Source organism: Lagopus leucura, unplaced genomic scaffold (genome assembly GCF_019238085.1).
Source record: "Lagopus leucura isolate 7727_CA_CO unplaced genomic scaffold, USGS_WTPT01 Super-Scaffold_100033, whole genome shotgun sequence".
Lineage (NCBI taxonomy): Eukaryota > Metazoa > Chordata > Aves > Galliformes > Phasianidae > Lagopus > Lagopus leucura.
In genome coordinates, this window is record NW_024962282.1 from 2,957,275 (window position 1) to 2,970,831 (window position 13,557).

Below are 13,557 nucleotides of genomic sequence, written 5' to 3' on the forward strand. Positions count from 1 at the left end.
TAACTCTCATAAGTGACTTAGAAAATCTCAGCAGGGTTGTACAAAAAGCCCAAGCATTTTTTCATCTGTTTGAATCCAGCCCAGTTAAGGCTTCGCAGAGAGATGAGAATTCATAATTAAAGATAGGAGAGTGTGAAGATGGAATCTTTATCTCCCAACTCCCTGGTCAGAATGAATTATAGGGATAACCGAAACACCTGCATGTTAACTTGTGCATTAAAGTTAACCTTTATTTACACCAATAAAAAGGAGCTTACACCTAATTTAGTACAGAAAATGCTGCTTGGACACATTATCTTTTGAATAATAATAAAGATACATAGAAGGTCAACCTGGGCTGCATGCTGACATCTACAAGTGCATCTTTACTTCTTGGCATAATTTTATAAATGGAGGTGAGAGTAGTAGATACAAAACAACTGCTGATTTTTTTTACCAGAGAGAATGGCTAAGATTAAGTCTCAAAATATCAAACATAAAAAGATACAGAAGAACTCACACATTGAAGAAAAAAATTGACTATTAATATGTTTCTATATATAATTTAGCCCGTTATTATATATTTGAGATTTAGTAGATAAGAAATACTTAGAAATATTAAGAGTGTAAACTATTCTGTTAATCTTACCACCTAACCATACAAATCTTGAAATCAAGTCACATTACTTTCTGGCTGAAAACAAGCATCCATGTATTTTCAAGCACTGAAGGGCAGGCTCTATCGCAGGCTAAAAGGATTCTGGGTAGGTACTTACAGTTCATGATGAAAGAAAATAATTCACCTCACAGTATATTTCCTTAAATTGCAATTAAAATTAAAAGGTTTTTATCAGTTTCCAGGATTGCTTTCCTGAACTTTCTCATCTGCATTTGTCCTTTCCCACCAGAGTTAGATGGAATCTTCTATTCATTAACGCTGTTAGGTGCTTTAAGATTTACAAGTAAAGATGCTACATTACATCTTTAAAAGATGCATGCATTGTGTGAATGAAACGTGCCATCTCATCATCTTTTTGCCACTTCAAATGTGTCTGAACTCAGCTTCCGATTGTTGTTTTGCTGTTGTTTGTAAGTCATTTGTCCTACACCAGAAACCACTAATCTTCATTTGCTTCAGAAGTCCTATAACTCCAATTAAAACCCACATGCTAAATCCTAGAGATTAAAATAACACATCCTCATTAGTGCTGAGCATTGGGTGTGTGCATCCAGATTTTAGAAGTTGTGGAGGAAAGTCCCTTTCTTGTGTATTAAAAATATGTATATCCTATGGATGCCAATGAGTCTTGGATAAAAAAGAAAAGCGTCATGCTGGCATTTAGTGTCATGCTGGCATTTAGTGTCATGCTAAGCTTCTATAAAAAATTTCCTTCAAAACAACGGACATTCTTGCCTTTTACTTTTCAGCTAACAAAGAGGAAGGGGACTGGGAGGAAAGGCCTGGTCTCAATGAAAAGTTATAGCAAAAAAATAATGTGCCAGGCAATCAAGGGTTGAGTAGATAGTGCCTAGATGCTGGGATAATTCACCTAGTCCACATCGCACTGCTTTGTGTGGTCTCCACCCCAGCTAACCTTGTGACTACATGTTTATCTGGGCTGGACAAAAACATTTGTTTGCCAACCTGTTCTGCTGCATAGCATAAGGGAAAGGGAAAAGGAAATTTTGGTCCAAGACAAAGCATTAAACTATCCAGGACTGGATTCCTGCTGTTTTATTCATTATCTATAGGCTCATTAATGTGTAGGCTCCTTGAAATTCATCACGTATTTTAAATTCTCACATGAATATGTCACTGAATTTAATTATTGTGTTTATGCATCATACTTGAAAGCTCAGATTCACTTTTAGGGGGCAAAAACCCCTATCACCTCTCAAAATTTAAGAACAGGCCAGATTCTTTCTTCCATCACATCTCAGCCTACCCACAGTAGTTCTTAGCAGACACTTGTATGCCAAAAATTGCAGAAAAAAAAAAGACAAGGGATTGAAATATTGATCTAAAAAAAAAAAAAGAAAGAGAGAAAGAGTCCTCTCTATCTTAGATGCTATGCTTTGATGTTAGGTACCGTCCTCTTCACTATTTCTGTTGGCAGATATACCACAATATACAGTGATACACCTAACTGAAAAGATGAGACAGTCATTTCCCCTCACCCATATATTCTGTCTTCCTGTCTCTGTGCCAGGGAACAGTCTACTCTCATGGAAATGGATGGATGAAAAACAATTTTTTTTTTCTTTTGATTTTTTTTTTTTCTCATAATATTTACCCTTCACTGTTACTCTCTCTCTGAAAAGTTATTGGCACTGTTTCATTTGGGAAATATCATCTTAACTCCACATCCATCAGCTTCTCTTTTAGTTCCTTCAACTCAAAGATAATTGCCTCAGTGGGAGAGAACTCAATAGCAAACAAAGACAGAACTAAAGCTGAATCTTGATTACATCTTATGTGATGCTGGCGTTAAAGAGTACAGTACAGTGACATCTCCCTTAGTGTTCTTGTAAATACAAATCTGAACATCAGAACCAATCAAGCAGAGGACTATGTCACCAACTGAGGGCTTGCAGCACAAACATCTGATTCCAGGGAATACTGAGGATGAACAAGATAGCCCAATGTTCATAGCAGACTGAAGAATCTTCCTGTTACCATTTATCCTCTTTGTAGGTTCCAATGAACCTCAAACAAAAAGTCAAAATGTGATCCACAAAATCTAGATCACACAGCCACACGCAGCCTAGATGCAGTGGCAGCACAACTAGAGAGGGAGGATCAAGGACTTGAAGGAAAAATAAGAAACACATTAAGAAAGTAAAAGAGAAAGAAATGACAAATGCTTTCCTGGGAGTTGGCAGGCAAGCTTCCCTGAAGCACAAGGCTTTAAATGAAGCTTAAGTTGCATGCAAAGACATAACTTGTGGCCACAGGAGAAGCTGGACAGTCCAACGATGCAGAGCCCCCAGCTCACTGTGGCACTGGATAAGATAGCCCTGTCACCTGGCAATGATATCTCCCTTTGCTTCCCAGACCTGGGGATGTCTCCAGGGAGAAAGAGCAATTATTCTATGGGCTGCTTTGCTACTATGGCAGCAAAAGCCTCAAAGGGTCCTTCTTCCAAGTTGTTGTCAAACAATACCAGCTAAGGGCAGCTATGGCAGCCCAGGTGCAGTCTCAGACTTCCTATTCAAACCAGTCCATGTGAAGTCTTAACTTCTACTTGTCCTGGGGATAGAGGAACAGAACTTGGAGCAGCTCTCTCAGAGCAGAGCAACAAGAGAAGCTATCCAGACCTTGCAAGTGAAGCAGAAAGATAGTTTCCAAAGAAGCAGGCCAGACTATTATTTACAACAAACAAACAGCAAGGAGCTACTAAGCAGGCAAAAAAACTCACAGCAGAGAAATGCTCTGTCTCAACAGGGCAGGCAGCAAAAGGCTGAAACAGCAGCATGCCTTGTACTTGTCCCAAGTATTAAATGAGTGGTTCCTTATATGCACAGCAACAAACAAAAGAACTCTCTGGTTTCATGCAACAGGGAACAGGCACCTGCACAGTTTTTGTGCACTCAACCATCACTCAGTGTCCCTTATTTCCTAAGCAACAGGGTAATGGCTCTCTTCAGCCACCCACACTAAGCCAGAGCAGCCATCTTGCTAGTGCCTTTCAATCTGGTGTAACTGCAAATTAAACATGAAACCAGAGATCAGAGCACAACATACTATGGAAGTATTCATGGAATTACTGCTTGCATGAACTATTTTTTTAAAACATCACAATTAAATAGTTCAGGATTTTTAGACTGGCAAAAGATACATCCATCCAATAGTAACAGAGGAACACACGTTCAAGCCTAATGGTGCATGAATTGTATCCACAAGTACTGAACACCGCTTAACAATTTTGTAAATTGCTATGTAATACTTGCAGTCAGCCTGTGGAGTATTTCAGACTGTTTTAGGCCTCTTTTCTTTCTGATCCCCTTCTTTCCTTTCCTGCTCTGACCTCACTTCTTTCCCAAGCCAGCCATTTCTTACACAGTCTGGGTGAAATGGGGGATTTTCTGCTCAAAGACTAAGGTTAACCATTTGGCAGGGATACAGCAGGCAGCAAAACACAAGCAGCGATGTGGAACTGCTCACAGCCTGCCACCACACAGGTGATTTTGGCAAGCTTTTATACTCCGCTGATCTGCCATACCTTCAAAACAGCATTCCCAGTTAATGCTCATTTAAACAACACTGGCTAAGGGGAGCTGGTGAGCCTTGAGAGGATTAAGAGGTGAGGCATACTGAAAACTCTGACCATTGAGATCTTGTAGCACAAATGAGAGAAGCCCTTTCCTACTCGCTGAGTCAATAATCTCATTGAGATTTTCATTAGCACACTGTGCCCACTCAGAGTGCAACATGACATCGGCCGGATATGTTTCCTCTTCCAGTGACCTTGAGCAATAACAGTTTCCACCAGGACAAAGCATCAGCATCATTCAAACCTTTTGAATGCAAAAACTGTCTGTACTCCCTCCAAGTAGTAACAGTGCTGAAAGCAAGAATGTCAGGGGGCAGATCTATCTCCCAACTTGAAGGACATCTCAGAACAGCAATAAGAGTCCATGTCTGAACCATCTGCTCCTTGCTGAAGAAAGGCTGTGAGATCTGCCAGGGGAACTCTCCTAAAGCACTTTAGTCTCTGCACCAGTCCTTAGAGCAGGCCAAGCAGGGCACTTGGCATCACGCTGGTCAGTTAGCATCTGTCCCCTGCAACTCAGACTGGATGTTGCATAAAGACAAATAATCCCCTTTTTTTTCAGGGGGAGGAGTGGAATGTAAAGCATTAACTTAGTGTGATGACCCTGTCAAAACAATTAAATGAATAACAGTATTAGTACTTTATACAGTGAGTGTTTTTAATGACATGGGAGTTAGGAAATAACGTTAAATGTTTCAGCTCAAAGACCTGGTTTCCTGTGTTGGCACCAGCACTAACTCTAAATGTTCATACATCAAGCATTTCCACAGCTTCATTTTAAAGAGAAATGGGGAGACTGATACACTTAAGCCAAAGCTACATCCTGTTCCTATGTGTGTGAACACAGGGTGCATTTCTGACAAAAAAAAAACACTGTGCTTTCAGTGTCTTTAGGGACTTTTCCATTTGCACAAACTCCCTGAAATCTCAACTGCACTGCTACGGATGACATACTTTCAACAGAAGGATATGGCTTCAAAAAAATGGAGAAAGGTAGTGTTAAAAACGAACATCTCCTCTTACCCTATTTTCCTCAACCCTAACAAATGCATCTTCAAGGTTAGAAGCTCACTGCAGAGTGTATAAAAAACACTGATCATATGATTTAGCATCCATTTACCTAAACAGTTCTAATGATCTGTGCACATGCTCCAGGTATAGGATTGCTCTAAACATATTCACTGTGGATTAAACTAATGCAACCTCCTTCAAAACCGGGTTGGCTAAGGATATAAAGTTATGAACCTCAACTGATGAATAGGAACTCTTACAGTAACCCAGTGCAACTCAGTCACATCTATAGTCTCAGGCTTTCCACTACAAAGCTATCATTTCAAATTTCAAACCCAAGTTGAAAGGCATTCCCAAGCAATAGGATGAGCTGGCCATGAAGCATTGCCCATTTGATCCTTATCTCTCGGGTGTGTGGTAAGGTGGATCAAAAAGTTCAATTGCTAATGCAGAACAAAACTTAAAGGGTTGGTGATTATGAAATTTCTACTGAAGTGACAGCTGTTCATATTTATAGCCTATCACAGAATCACAGAATGGCCTGGGTTGGAAGGGACCTCAAGGATCATGAATCTCCAACCCCCTCCCATCACAGGCAGGGCCACCAAAACCTACATGAATGAAAAGAGGGCTTAGGTCTGGTTCTCCACAAGCAAACATCCTCATTGTTCAAATCAGGCCTCTATCTCTTTTTGTGCCCACCTAAGAAGTAAGGACCAGGAAAATGGTAGCCATGGAGGAAAGAGGGTCTTCACTATGGCTCTACTCCATTGGGTCAGAGCTCCGGAGCAGCGCAGCAGACAAGGATTTCCAAAGATTGTGCCATACCTTCTATGCTGGCACAACAGCTCTTCTGTGACATTTTGAACTTGATGAATATCACTAGGGAAAAAAAAACGGGGGGGGGGGGGGGCGGGGAAACAAAGAAGAAAAAAAGAAAGCAAGGTGCAGGGAAAGATTCTGCAGTCAGATCGAGAGTGACAAACACTAATTCTCAGCTGAAGTATACACCTGAAAAATTCACCCCAAACTCTTCCTAAAAGGGGAAATTTCAGGTCTTGCAGGGTATGACTCCCTAAGGCCTGACAAAGCCACTTATAACCTCACCAAAGTTCAGTGTGACCATGAGTGTTTACAAGTATAAAGACTAGGCCAAATCAAGAATGTAAATATTTGGATTCAGTTCCCCAAACTTGCCTCCATCTGCACTGCCAACTAAATCTCAACTGCAGACCAAAAAATCTGAAAAGCAGCAGTTGTTCATAGAGAGCAAAATGACACACATGGCATTCAACATTAAAGGAGGGGAAACAAACAAGCAAACAACTTGCAATCTGAATTGAACCCGTGTTAAACAAGAAATCGGTGAAGTCTGCACTGAAACCTGATTTGACTCAGCTATCATTTGGCACATTTTGAAAGTTGAACAGTGCAGATCTTGGTCCACTACCCTACCCTGGAAGAGACCACTTAACCCTGTCTAGGTTGCTCAAAACACACTATACATGACACAAAGGGTCTAGAACACATAGAAACTTTGACATAAACCACACTCTCTTAAACCATGAAAAGCACGTGCTTCTGTTTTCCGGGCAGAGGAGCTCATCCAAAGTAATTTGTGTGGCAACCACAGTCCTATACTCAGAATTGACTGAGGATCCCAAATTGACTCGAGTTCTCAAGCATCCGTACTTTTTGTAACCCCAGCTCATTTAGCTGTAGGTGAAGATGGTAGCCAGGAATGCATTCAAGAGAGTTGTGACACATCCTGAGGGTTAATACACAGTACTCTCAGCTGCCAGTTCCCAGACCTCCTCTGAAAGCCTTTCAGTCCCACACCTCCACCACAGACATCGGTTGAAAGAAGCAGAAAGCTAAGCATTTCCCCAAGACCAAGGAATCTTTTTATATGTGTACAAAGTAAGAATCCAAGCCTCCTCACTCCCACTACTGTAAACTAACAAGAAGTCCATCCTCCCTGTTTATCTAAGTGGGAAAAGCACAAATCTGGTTCTTCAGCTCTACTGAGCTGTGGGAAACTTGGTTTTGCTCACCAGCTGAAAGCAGGCTCTTCAGCACACTTAGCAGTGACCTCTTCACAAGGGGCAAGTACCATTCCTTTAAATGCCCCTACACTAAAAATAGTTGTGCTTCCTAAACATGAATGTTTAACAGTTCCAGGCATTCTGAAATCCTGCATACCACTTCTTTTTTTTCTTTTTTATTTTTCTTTTAAACTGGCAACATTTATTTAACCAGCAATTAAAAAAAGGAGGCCCAGCTGCCCCAGTGATTCTTCCCAGAGGGTCTTAGATGTTTATGAAACACAATGAAAACAATAAACTGGATAAAATCGTGCTATTCCATCAAGTCCTTGGCAAGACTTCCCAACAGAGAATAAACTGGCATGGTACATTACAGTCAACAGATTACACAATGGTTTGCAGGGTCACAAATAATGAAGGGTCACATGCTCCTCTAAAGTGCTACAGTATATGTTAAAAGTCAGTTGATTACAGGGAAATCATGAGAGTCAGTTCTGAGCTCCTTGGAGCAAGTCCTGGAAGCGACAGCACAAAAATGCAGGCTAAGAAAGGTCAGGAGGTACTTCTTCACAGCACTAGGAAACACAGTGACTATGCTGAGCAAGCTGGCTTTGGAAGTTTAACATTCTAAACCAAACCAGGCAGGATTCCCACATTTCTGCATACAAGAAACAAATGTGGAAGGTTGACAGCGTCTGGTCCCTAGCGAAGCCCAGCACCACTCACCCCACCACACACACCCAAGGAGCTCTGCTCACACTCCTCTGTTCTCCAAGAGGAACCAGTCCCATCTCAAAAGGAGAATTGCAGCTCCCACCAGTCCACTCACTCTTAAGAGTACACAGGCTGCAAGCAGTTTCAAAAGAAGCTTTTGAAATTATACTCTTGGGTAATTTGCTAAAAGTAATCGTAATTGCTTCAATGTATTGCTTTTCCTTTAAATAACCGGTGTTAAAGCAAGAAGGAAATTAATGGCCAAAGGTACGAATCTTATCTTCATCCTTCAGACTGGCAAGAGATTTGCATTATGCCACCTGTACAAACTGATCATGAACATGAATGTTGTATTTTGACATTCCTGAAACATACATGATTTTCTCAAATCTGGTCTTAAACATAAGACGCTTCTACTCCATTATGCTTTCACTATATGGATTTTTTCATCTACTGAGTATAAATCATGAATAAACAAAACATCGCTGATTCTTGAAGGCAAGTCAGTCTCACTTCAGTTCACCCTGCTCTGACTCTGCATTACCAGCAATGAGACTACAGCTAACACTTTTGTTCTTTGTTTGCCACAAGTTTTGATCATTCTAGGTGGCCCTTACTGGAACACTCTTTATCTGGCTGAAGTTAAAGACTGGTTACACGCAATGAACTGAAAGAAAATCTATTACCCAAAGTCAGCACAACGCTAAAACAAGGGGGATAACAAACATTGCTATGGACCTATTCCATGCTATTACAGAATGCATCCGGCTTCATTTGGCTCACTGTTATGACTGAAAATACACTGGAGCGATAAAAATGAAGTAAACATAAGAGGCTCTCTCATATGCAGCCACTACTCTTTGATTGCAGTGACCCCTTGCTCTTCGGTAAAGCAAATGTTTGGTAGCAAGCCAAGAGCACTACATCTCATTTTCCCACCAAGTGAACTGCTGAAGCAGCTCCCTTAGCTCTTCAGCTGCATCTGCCTTGGGATCCTAAAGTCTTCCGATGGAGTCCAGGTGGCTCTGACTCTTTTCAACGAGCGTGCAAACATTACAGCCAGCCGGACGGCCGACGCGAGCCGGCACCAGGGGAGAAGCATCGGGCTCCCCTTCTCTACTCACTCCCGAGCCCCAGACCCGGAGAGCTGCTTCGCCGGCCCTCTGCGTCAGCTCGATCCCACCGCCGTGAGAGGACCCGGCCCCGGGACACGACGGTGCCGAGCTCAGGCTGCTCCCGGAGCCCCCGCCGGTCCGCCGCGTATCCCGGCCCGCCCCGCAACGGGAGGCGGGCGGCCGTCGGCGCGCCGAGCCCGGCGCCGGGCGGCGGCTTCTCCCCCCGCCCCGCTCCCCTGCCCGCGGCTCCCTGGGACCCGTCCGAGCCGGCGGCGCGGCTCCCGGCTCTTACCGAGGCGCGCAGGGGAAAGCTCCCGACGCCCGCAATCCTCGCTCCGCAGCACGGACTGTTGTAGCTTTTTTGGAGGAGCCGAGAAGAGGGAAAGAAGGGGAGGGGGCAGGGAGGAAGGGAAGGAGGAGGGAAGGGATTGAGATCGAGGGAGAGAGAAGTATGCGAAGGCAGGAAGTGGGGACGGCCACGGCCAGTGCGGGAGATTAATGGGAAGCAGCCGGCCGGCCGCCAACAAAGAGCCCCGGCGCGGGGCTGCGGCAGCGAGCCGCGTCCAAAGCGGGCGGGAGGCAGCGGAGCGAAGCGGCGCTGAGGGGAGGCACGGCGGGCAGCGGGAGGAGGGGAGAGCCGGGAGCCCGCGGGACGGCCTCGCCTGAGGAGAGCGCCGGTTTTGTCTTTCAGACACTGACAGCGCTCGTCCGGGAAGGACGGGAGAAAGAAAACTCCTGCCGGGCCCGGCAGCCCACGTGCTTCCAACGCGCGCCCTGCACGGCGGGCTGCACGCACGCAGAGATGAATGTGCACAGTGTCCGGGAGCAGCGCTTCAGCGCTAAGCACGTGCTCACTGTCCCCTTGGGCTGATCAGCCTTCCCGCACCCCGAGCCGCCGCACACAACGAAGGTAACTCGGCTGACCCGCCGCCCCCACCACAACGAGGAAACCTGATGCGAGCGCCCCGCGTTTCGCAAGCCGCCATTCTATTTCAAGAGACTGAGCACGTGGGGAGCTCATCCGGCTCCTCGTGCGAAGGCGCGGTTCCGAGCACGATCTGCCCACACCGCCCGCCCGCCGGCTGCGGACGCGTTTATCTCAGCCGGGAGCTGCGTTTGAACCTCCCGCTCCGGCCTCTCCGCGTAGCGGGGCGCCGCGCCCCCTCGCGGCGTTAGGGCGGAACGATGGACTGCGGCGCGTGCGCATACTGTGACGGCGCGCGGCGGCGGCGGCGGGATGGACGGGGCGCGCGCGGGGCGTACGGCGGGGTTGGCGCGCGCCGTGCTGGAGCGGGCGCGGCGGCGGCGGCGGGAGCGGGAGCGCGCGGCCTCGGCCCCGGTCAGTGCTGCGGGTGGGGCGGGGCGGGGAGCGCAGCCACCTCAGTCACCGCGTTCTGTCGCGCGGCCGCACCGCGCTTCGTTAAGCGTGCGCTTAATGGCAGGAGGAAGACTCGGAGCGGCTCAGCGCTGCGTTCGCTTCCGTCATGAGTTTCATGGCCCAAGCCACGCGGGAATGCGAGGTAAAAGCCCTGCGGCTCAGCCGGCGGCACCGCGGTAACACCGAAGGCGAGCGAGACGGCGTTGGTATTGAGGAGCCGTTGCGCCCTCCGATCAGAGCGGTGCGGGGCGCTCCGTGTGCCGGCAGGTGGCAGCACCGCGCGGCAGGGCGGCAGCGGGAACCTGATTGTGATGCCTCTTATGTAACACTTTCTGTTCCCACCGTTGTCCAGAAGTACTACAGCCTCGTGCCGGCCTGCAGGTGCGGAGAGCACGAAGTGAGACACATCTGCAGGTACCACGGCCGGCAAGCGGGAGAGGAAGAGCTGCAGTCCGCCGAAGACAAGGTGAGGAGGGTTTGGTGTCCTTGGGAAGGTTGTTCCTTCCATCAGCGTGGGACAGCTGCGGTGTCTGTGGAACCGCTTTGCCACGCATTTGTGTGTTTGACAGCAGAGGCAGGTGAAGACTTGGACTGGTCTGAGCCTTTGGTTGGGCAGAGCCACTGCTGACCGCAACAGCCACAGCATGGTTTCAGTCCTGTTGCAGAGGGGAAACTGAAATGGACTCAGAGCATCCCCTCTCTGATGGCCTGAATTTACCTTTGTGTGGTTATAATCAGAAAACTATCCTTTTCTTTCCAGAAAAGTGCAGCTTCTGCAGCGTCCAGTCAAGCTAGAACTTGCCAGCAACGTGTAAGTCTACAGCATAATTTTTCAAATGTACAACATTTCTTTATCAGTTTACAATCAGATGTGGAGATCTTGTGACAGCACAGATCAATGGTGTGTTCACCATCCCACAGTATAGATGGTCAGTAGAACAGGCAGAGACTGACACAATTAATTATAGAATCATAGAATCACCAAGATTGGAAAAGACCTCCAAGATCGTCCAGTCCAACCATCCACCTACTACCAATATTTCCCCACTGAACCATGTCCCTCAGAACAACATCTGAACATCTCTTGAGCATCTCCAGGGATGGTGACTCCACCACCTCCCTGGGCAGCACATTCCAGTGCCTGACCACTCTTTCTGAGAAGAAATTTGTAAACCAGACCCTGGTCATCCAGTGCAGAACTAGTCGAGAGTCTCCCATATTTCAGGCTGATACAGACTGTCAAAACATTGTGAATGATCCGTGGACTGCTGTGATTTGCACCAGCAGCAATAATCCATCAGTCTTCTGCTCTTGCCTCATTTGTGCTCCTGCCACATTCCCTTTGCTGAATAAAGCACACAGCAGCTGCTCGGCCAGTTATGCTTGGCCCTGACACAGTCTTCTCTGAAGACTGCTGTTCCTCCAGGAAAAGAAAACTTAATTGTTTTTTAAAGCCAAACACCTCACCAAATCAATTTCAGGAATTTCTAAGCCACAAAAGATGAGAACCACGGAAACTGTGCCACAGTATGAATTGGTGAGATTCACTTGATGTATGGATGACTTCCTTTGTTATGTTCAAAACAGTTTAAGGTGGCAGCTTTCAGTTTTGCAAGTAGAGATTACAGCCTGTTAATTATTTCCATGGATTAAATCATTAAATACTTTGAACGTGACACTTGTGAATATAAACACTTCACAGTTCTGTCTCTATATTGCCCATATATTCTGAACAAAATACACAACATTTAGATAGCAGTTTAAATGACTTTTTTTAAAATTCAAATTCCAACTTTATATTTTTGTGGGAAATTTAACATGACTAAATAGTAAAGAAATCTATTTATTCCCCCTTCTCCGTCCCCTAAAGACCAAGAAAGCTTCCAAAGACATCTACATTGAAGTCTCTCCTGGCATTTATTCTATCACAGCAACCTCAGAGGACATGGTGAAACAAACCCACATGGTGGATGTCAGTGCTGGACAAAGCATTGATTTGACTTTTGTGCTATGACATTTATCATTTGCTGGCAATCATGGGAATAAAGTACTAGGATTTTTTAAAGCATATAATGAATTATGTGTAACTATTTCTTATTAGCATTTTAATACAATCTTCTTCTTTGGGAGTCCATTTTTATGGCCTGTATATTTATTTGCTAACTTAGTGCAATTGTGTGCAACCCACTTTGTACACTGATTTTATAAATATTTGTACATTGTGTCTCTTAATTCAAATCATGCGACTATGTAATTCCAGGTTCTTAAGCTTGAAACAATTAAAGATACAATCAGTGGAATAAATACATAGTTTGGTCTTTGTGATGCCTGCTTCTTTTGTTATTACAAACAACTTAGGCAGAAACTTTCTTAGGCAGAAAGTCCATGTCATGTTCTTACCCACAGAGAACGAGATCCCAGTGGTGTGAATGCAGACACATACACCATCTCTGGCACTAGTTCTAGAGCAGCTGACCATCCGTCTCAAGTATATTTCCCTTATCCACATTTTTATAATTCTGATAAAGAAACAATTCCATTTGGGGTGCATTTTTTAATGGTCAGCATGGATGATCTTTCCCACTCTACTCTGCCCTGGTGAGGCCACAGCTGGGCTCCCCAGTTCAAGAAAGACAGGGATCTCCTAGAGAGAGTCCAGCGCAGGGCCACAAAGATGGTGAGGGGCCTGGAGCATCTCCTGTATGAGGAAAGGCTGAGAGACCTGGGGCTGCTCAGCCTGGAGGGGAGAAGACTGAAAGAGGATCTTATAAGCATCTGCAGCTTATAGAGGGTGGGACCTGGCTCCCTTCACTGGTGCCCAGCAATGGGCACAAACTGGCACACAGAAGTTCCATCTCAACATGAGGAAAAACTGCTTTACCGTGAGGGTGACAGAGCACTGGAACAGGCTGCCCAGAGGTTGTGAAATCTCCTTCTATGGAGATACTCTAAACTACTGACAAACTTCAAATCCTGTCTCTGCAGGCTCTAAACTAGGCTTAGAATCACCTAGCTACCTTTTTCAGTAGAACACAGTTAAT

The 13,557-nt window shown here is 45.4% G+C and overlaps 2 protein-coding genes across 3 annotated transcripts in view; one reads left to right on the top strand and one right to left on the bottom strand.

The window, feature by feature from the left end:
• DENND2B (DENN domain containing 2B) overlaps positions 1-9,566 on the bottom strand; it is a 153,609-nt gene extending 144,043 nt beyond the window's left edge. The window contains exon 1 of one of the 2 annotated variants that reach the window (XM_042882046.1): positions 9,431-9,566. The gene's annotated coding sequence lies outside the window, so the exon portion shown is untranslated. The remainder of the gene's footprint in view (positions 1-9,430) is intronic. The other variant, XM_042882049.1, reaches the window with a different exon arrangement.
• An 809-nt stretch (positions 9,567-10,375) lies between these two features.
• On the top strand, positions 10,376-12,586 carry AKIP1 (A-kinase interacting protein 1). The gene is made up of 5 exons (XM_042882089.1): positions 10,376-10,477; positions 10,581-10,658; positions 10,869-10,982; positions 11,277-11,327; positions 12,387-12,586. The coding sequence occupies exons 1-5, from the start codon at positions 10,376-10,378 to the stop codon at positions 12,528-12,530; spliced, it is 489 nt and encodes a 162-aa protein (XP_042738023.1). The 3' UTR covers positions 12,531-12,586.
• Positions 12,587-13,557: the final 971 nt, after the last annotated feature.

Excerpts from the sequence above, each read along its gene's own strand:
- AKIP1 (XM_042882089.1), top strand. The coding sequence starts at position 10,376 with ATGGACGGGGCGCGCGCGGGGCGTACGGCGGGGTTGGCGCGCGCCGTG. Across the intron at positions 10,478-10,580 it reads AGCGCGCGGCCTCGGCCCCG|GAGGAAGACTCGGAGCGGCT; the intron begins GTCAGTGCTGCG and ends GCTTAATGGCAG. Across the intron at positions 11,328-12,386 it reads CTAGAACTTGCCAGCAACGT|ACCAAGAAAGCTTCCAAAGA; the intron begins GTAAGTCTACAG and ends CGTCCCCTAAAG.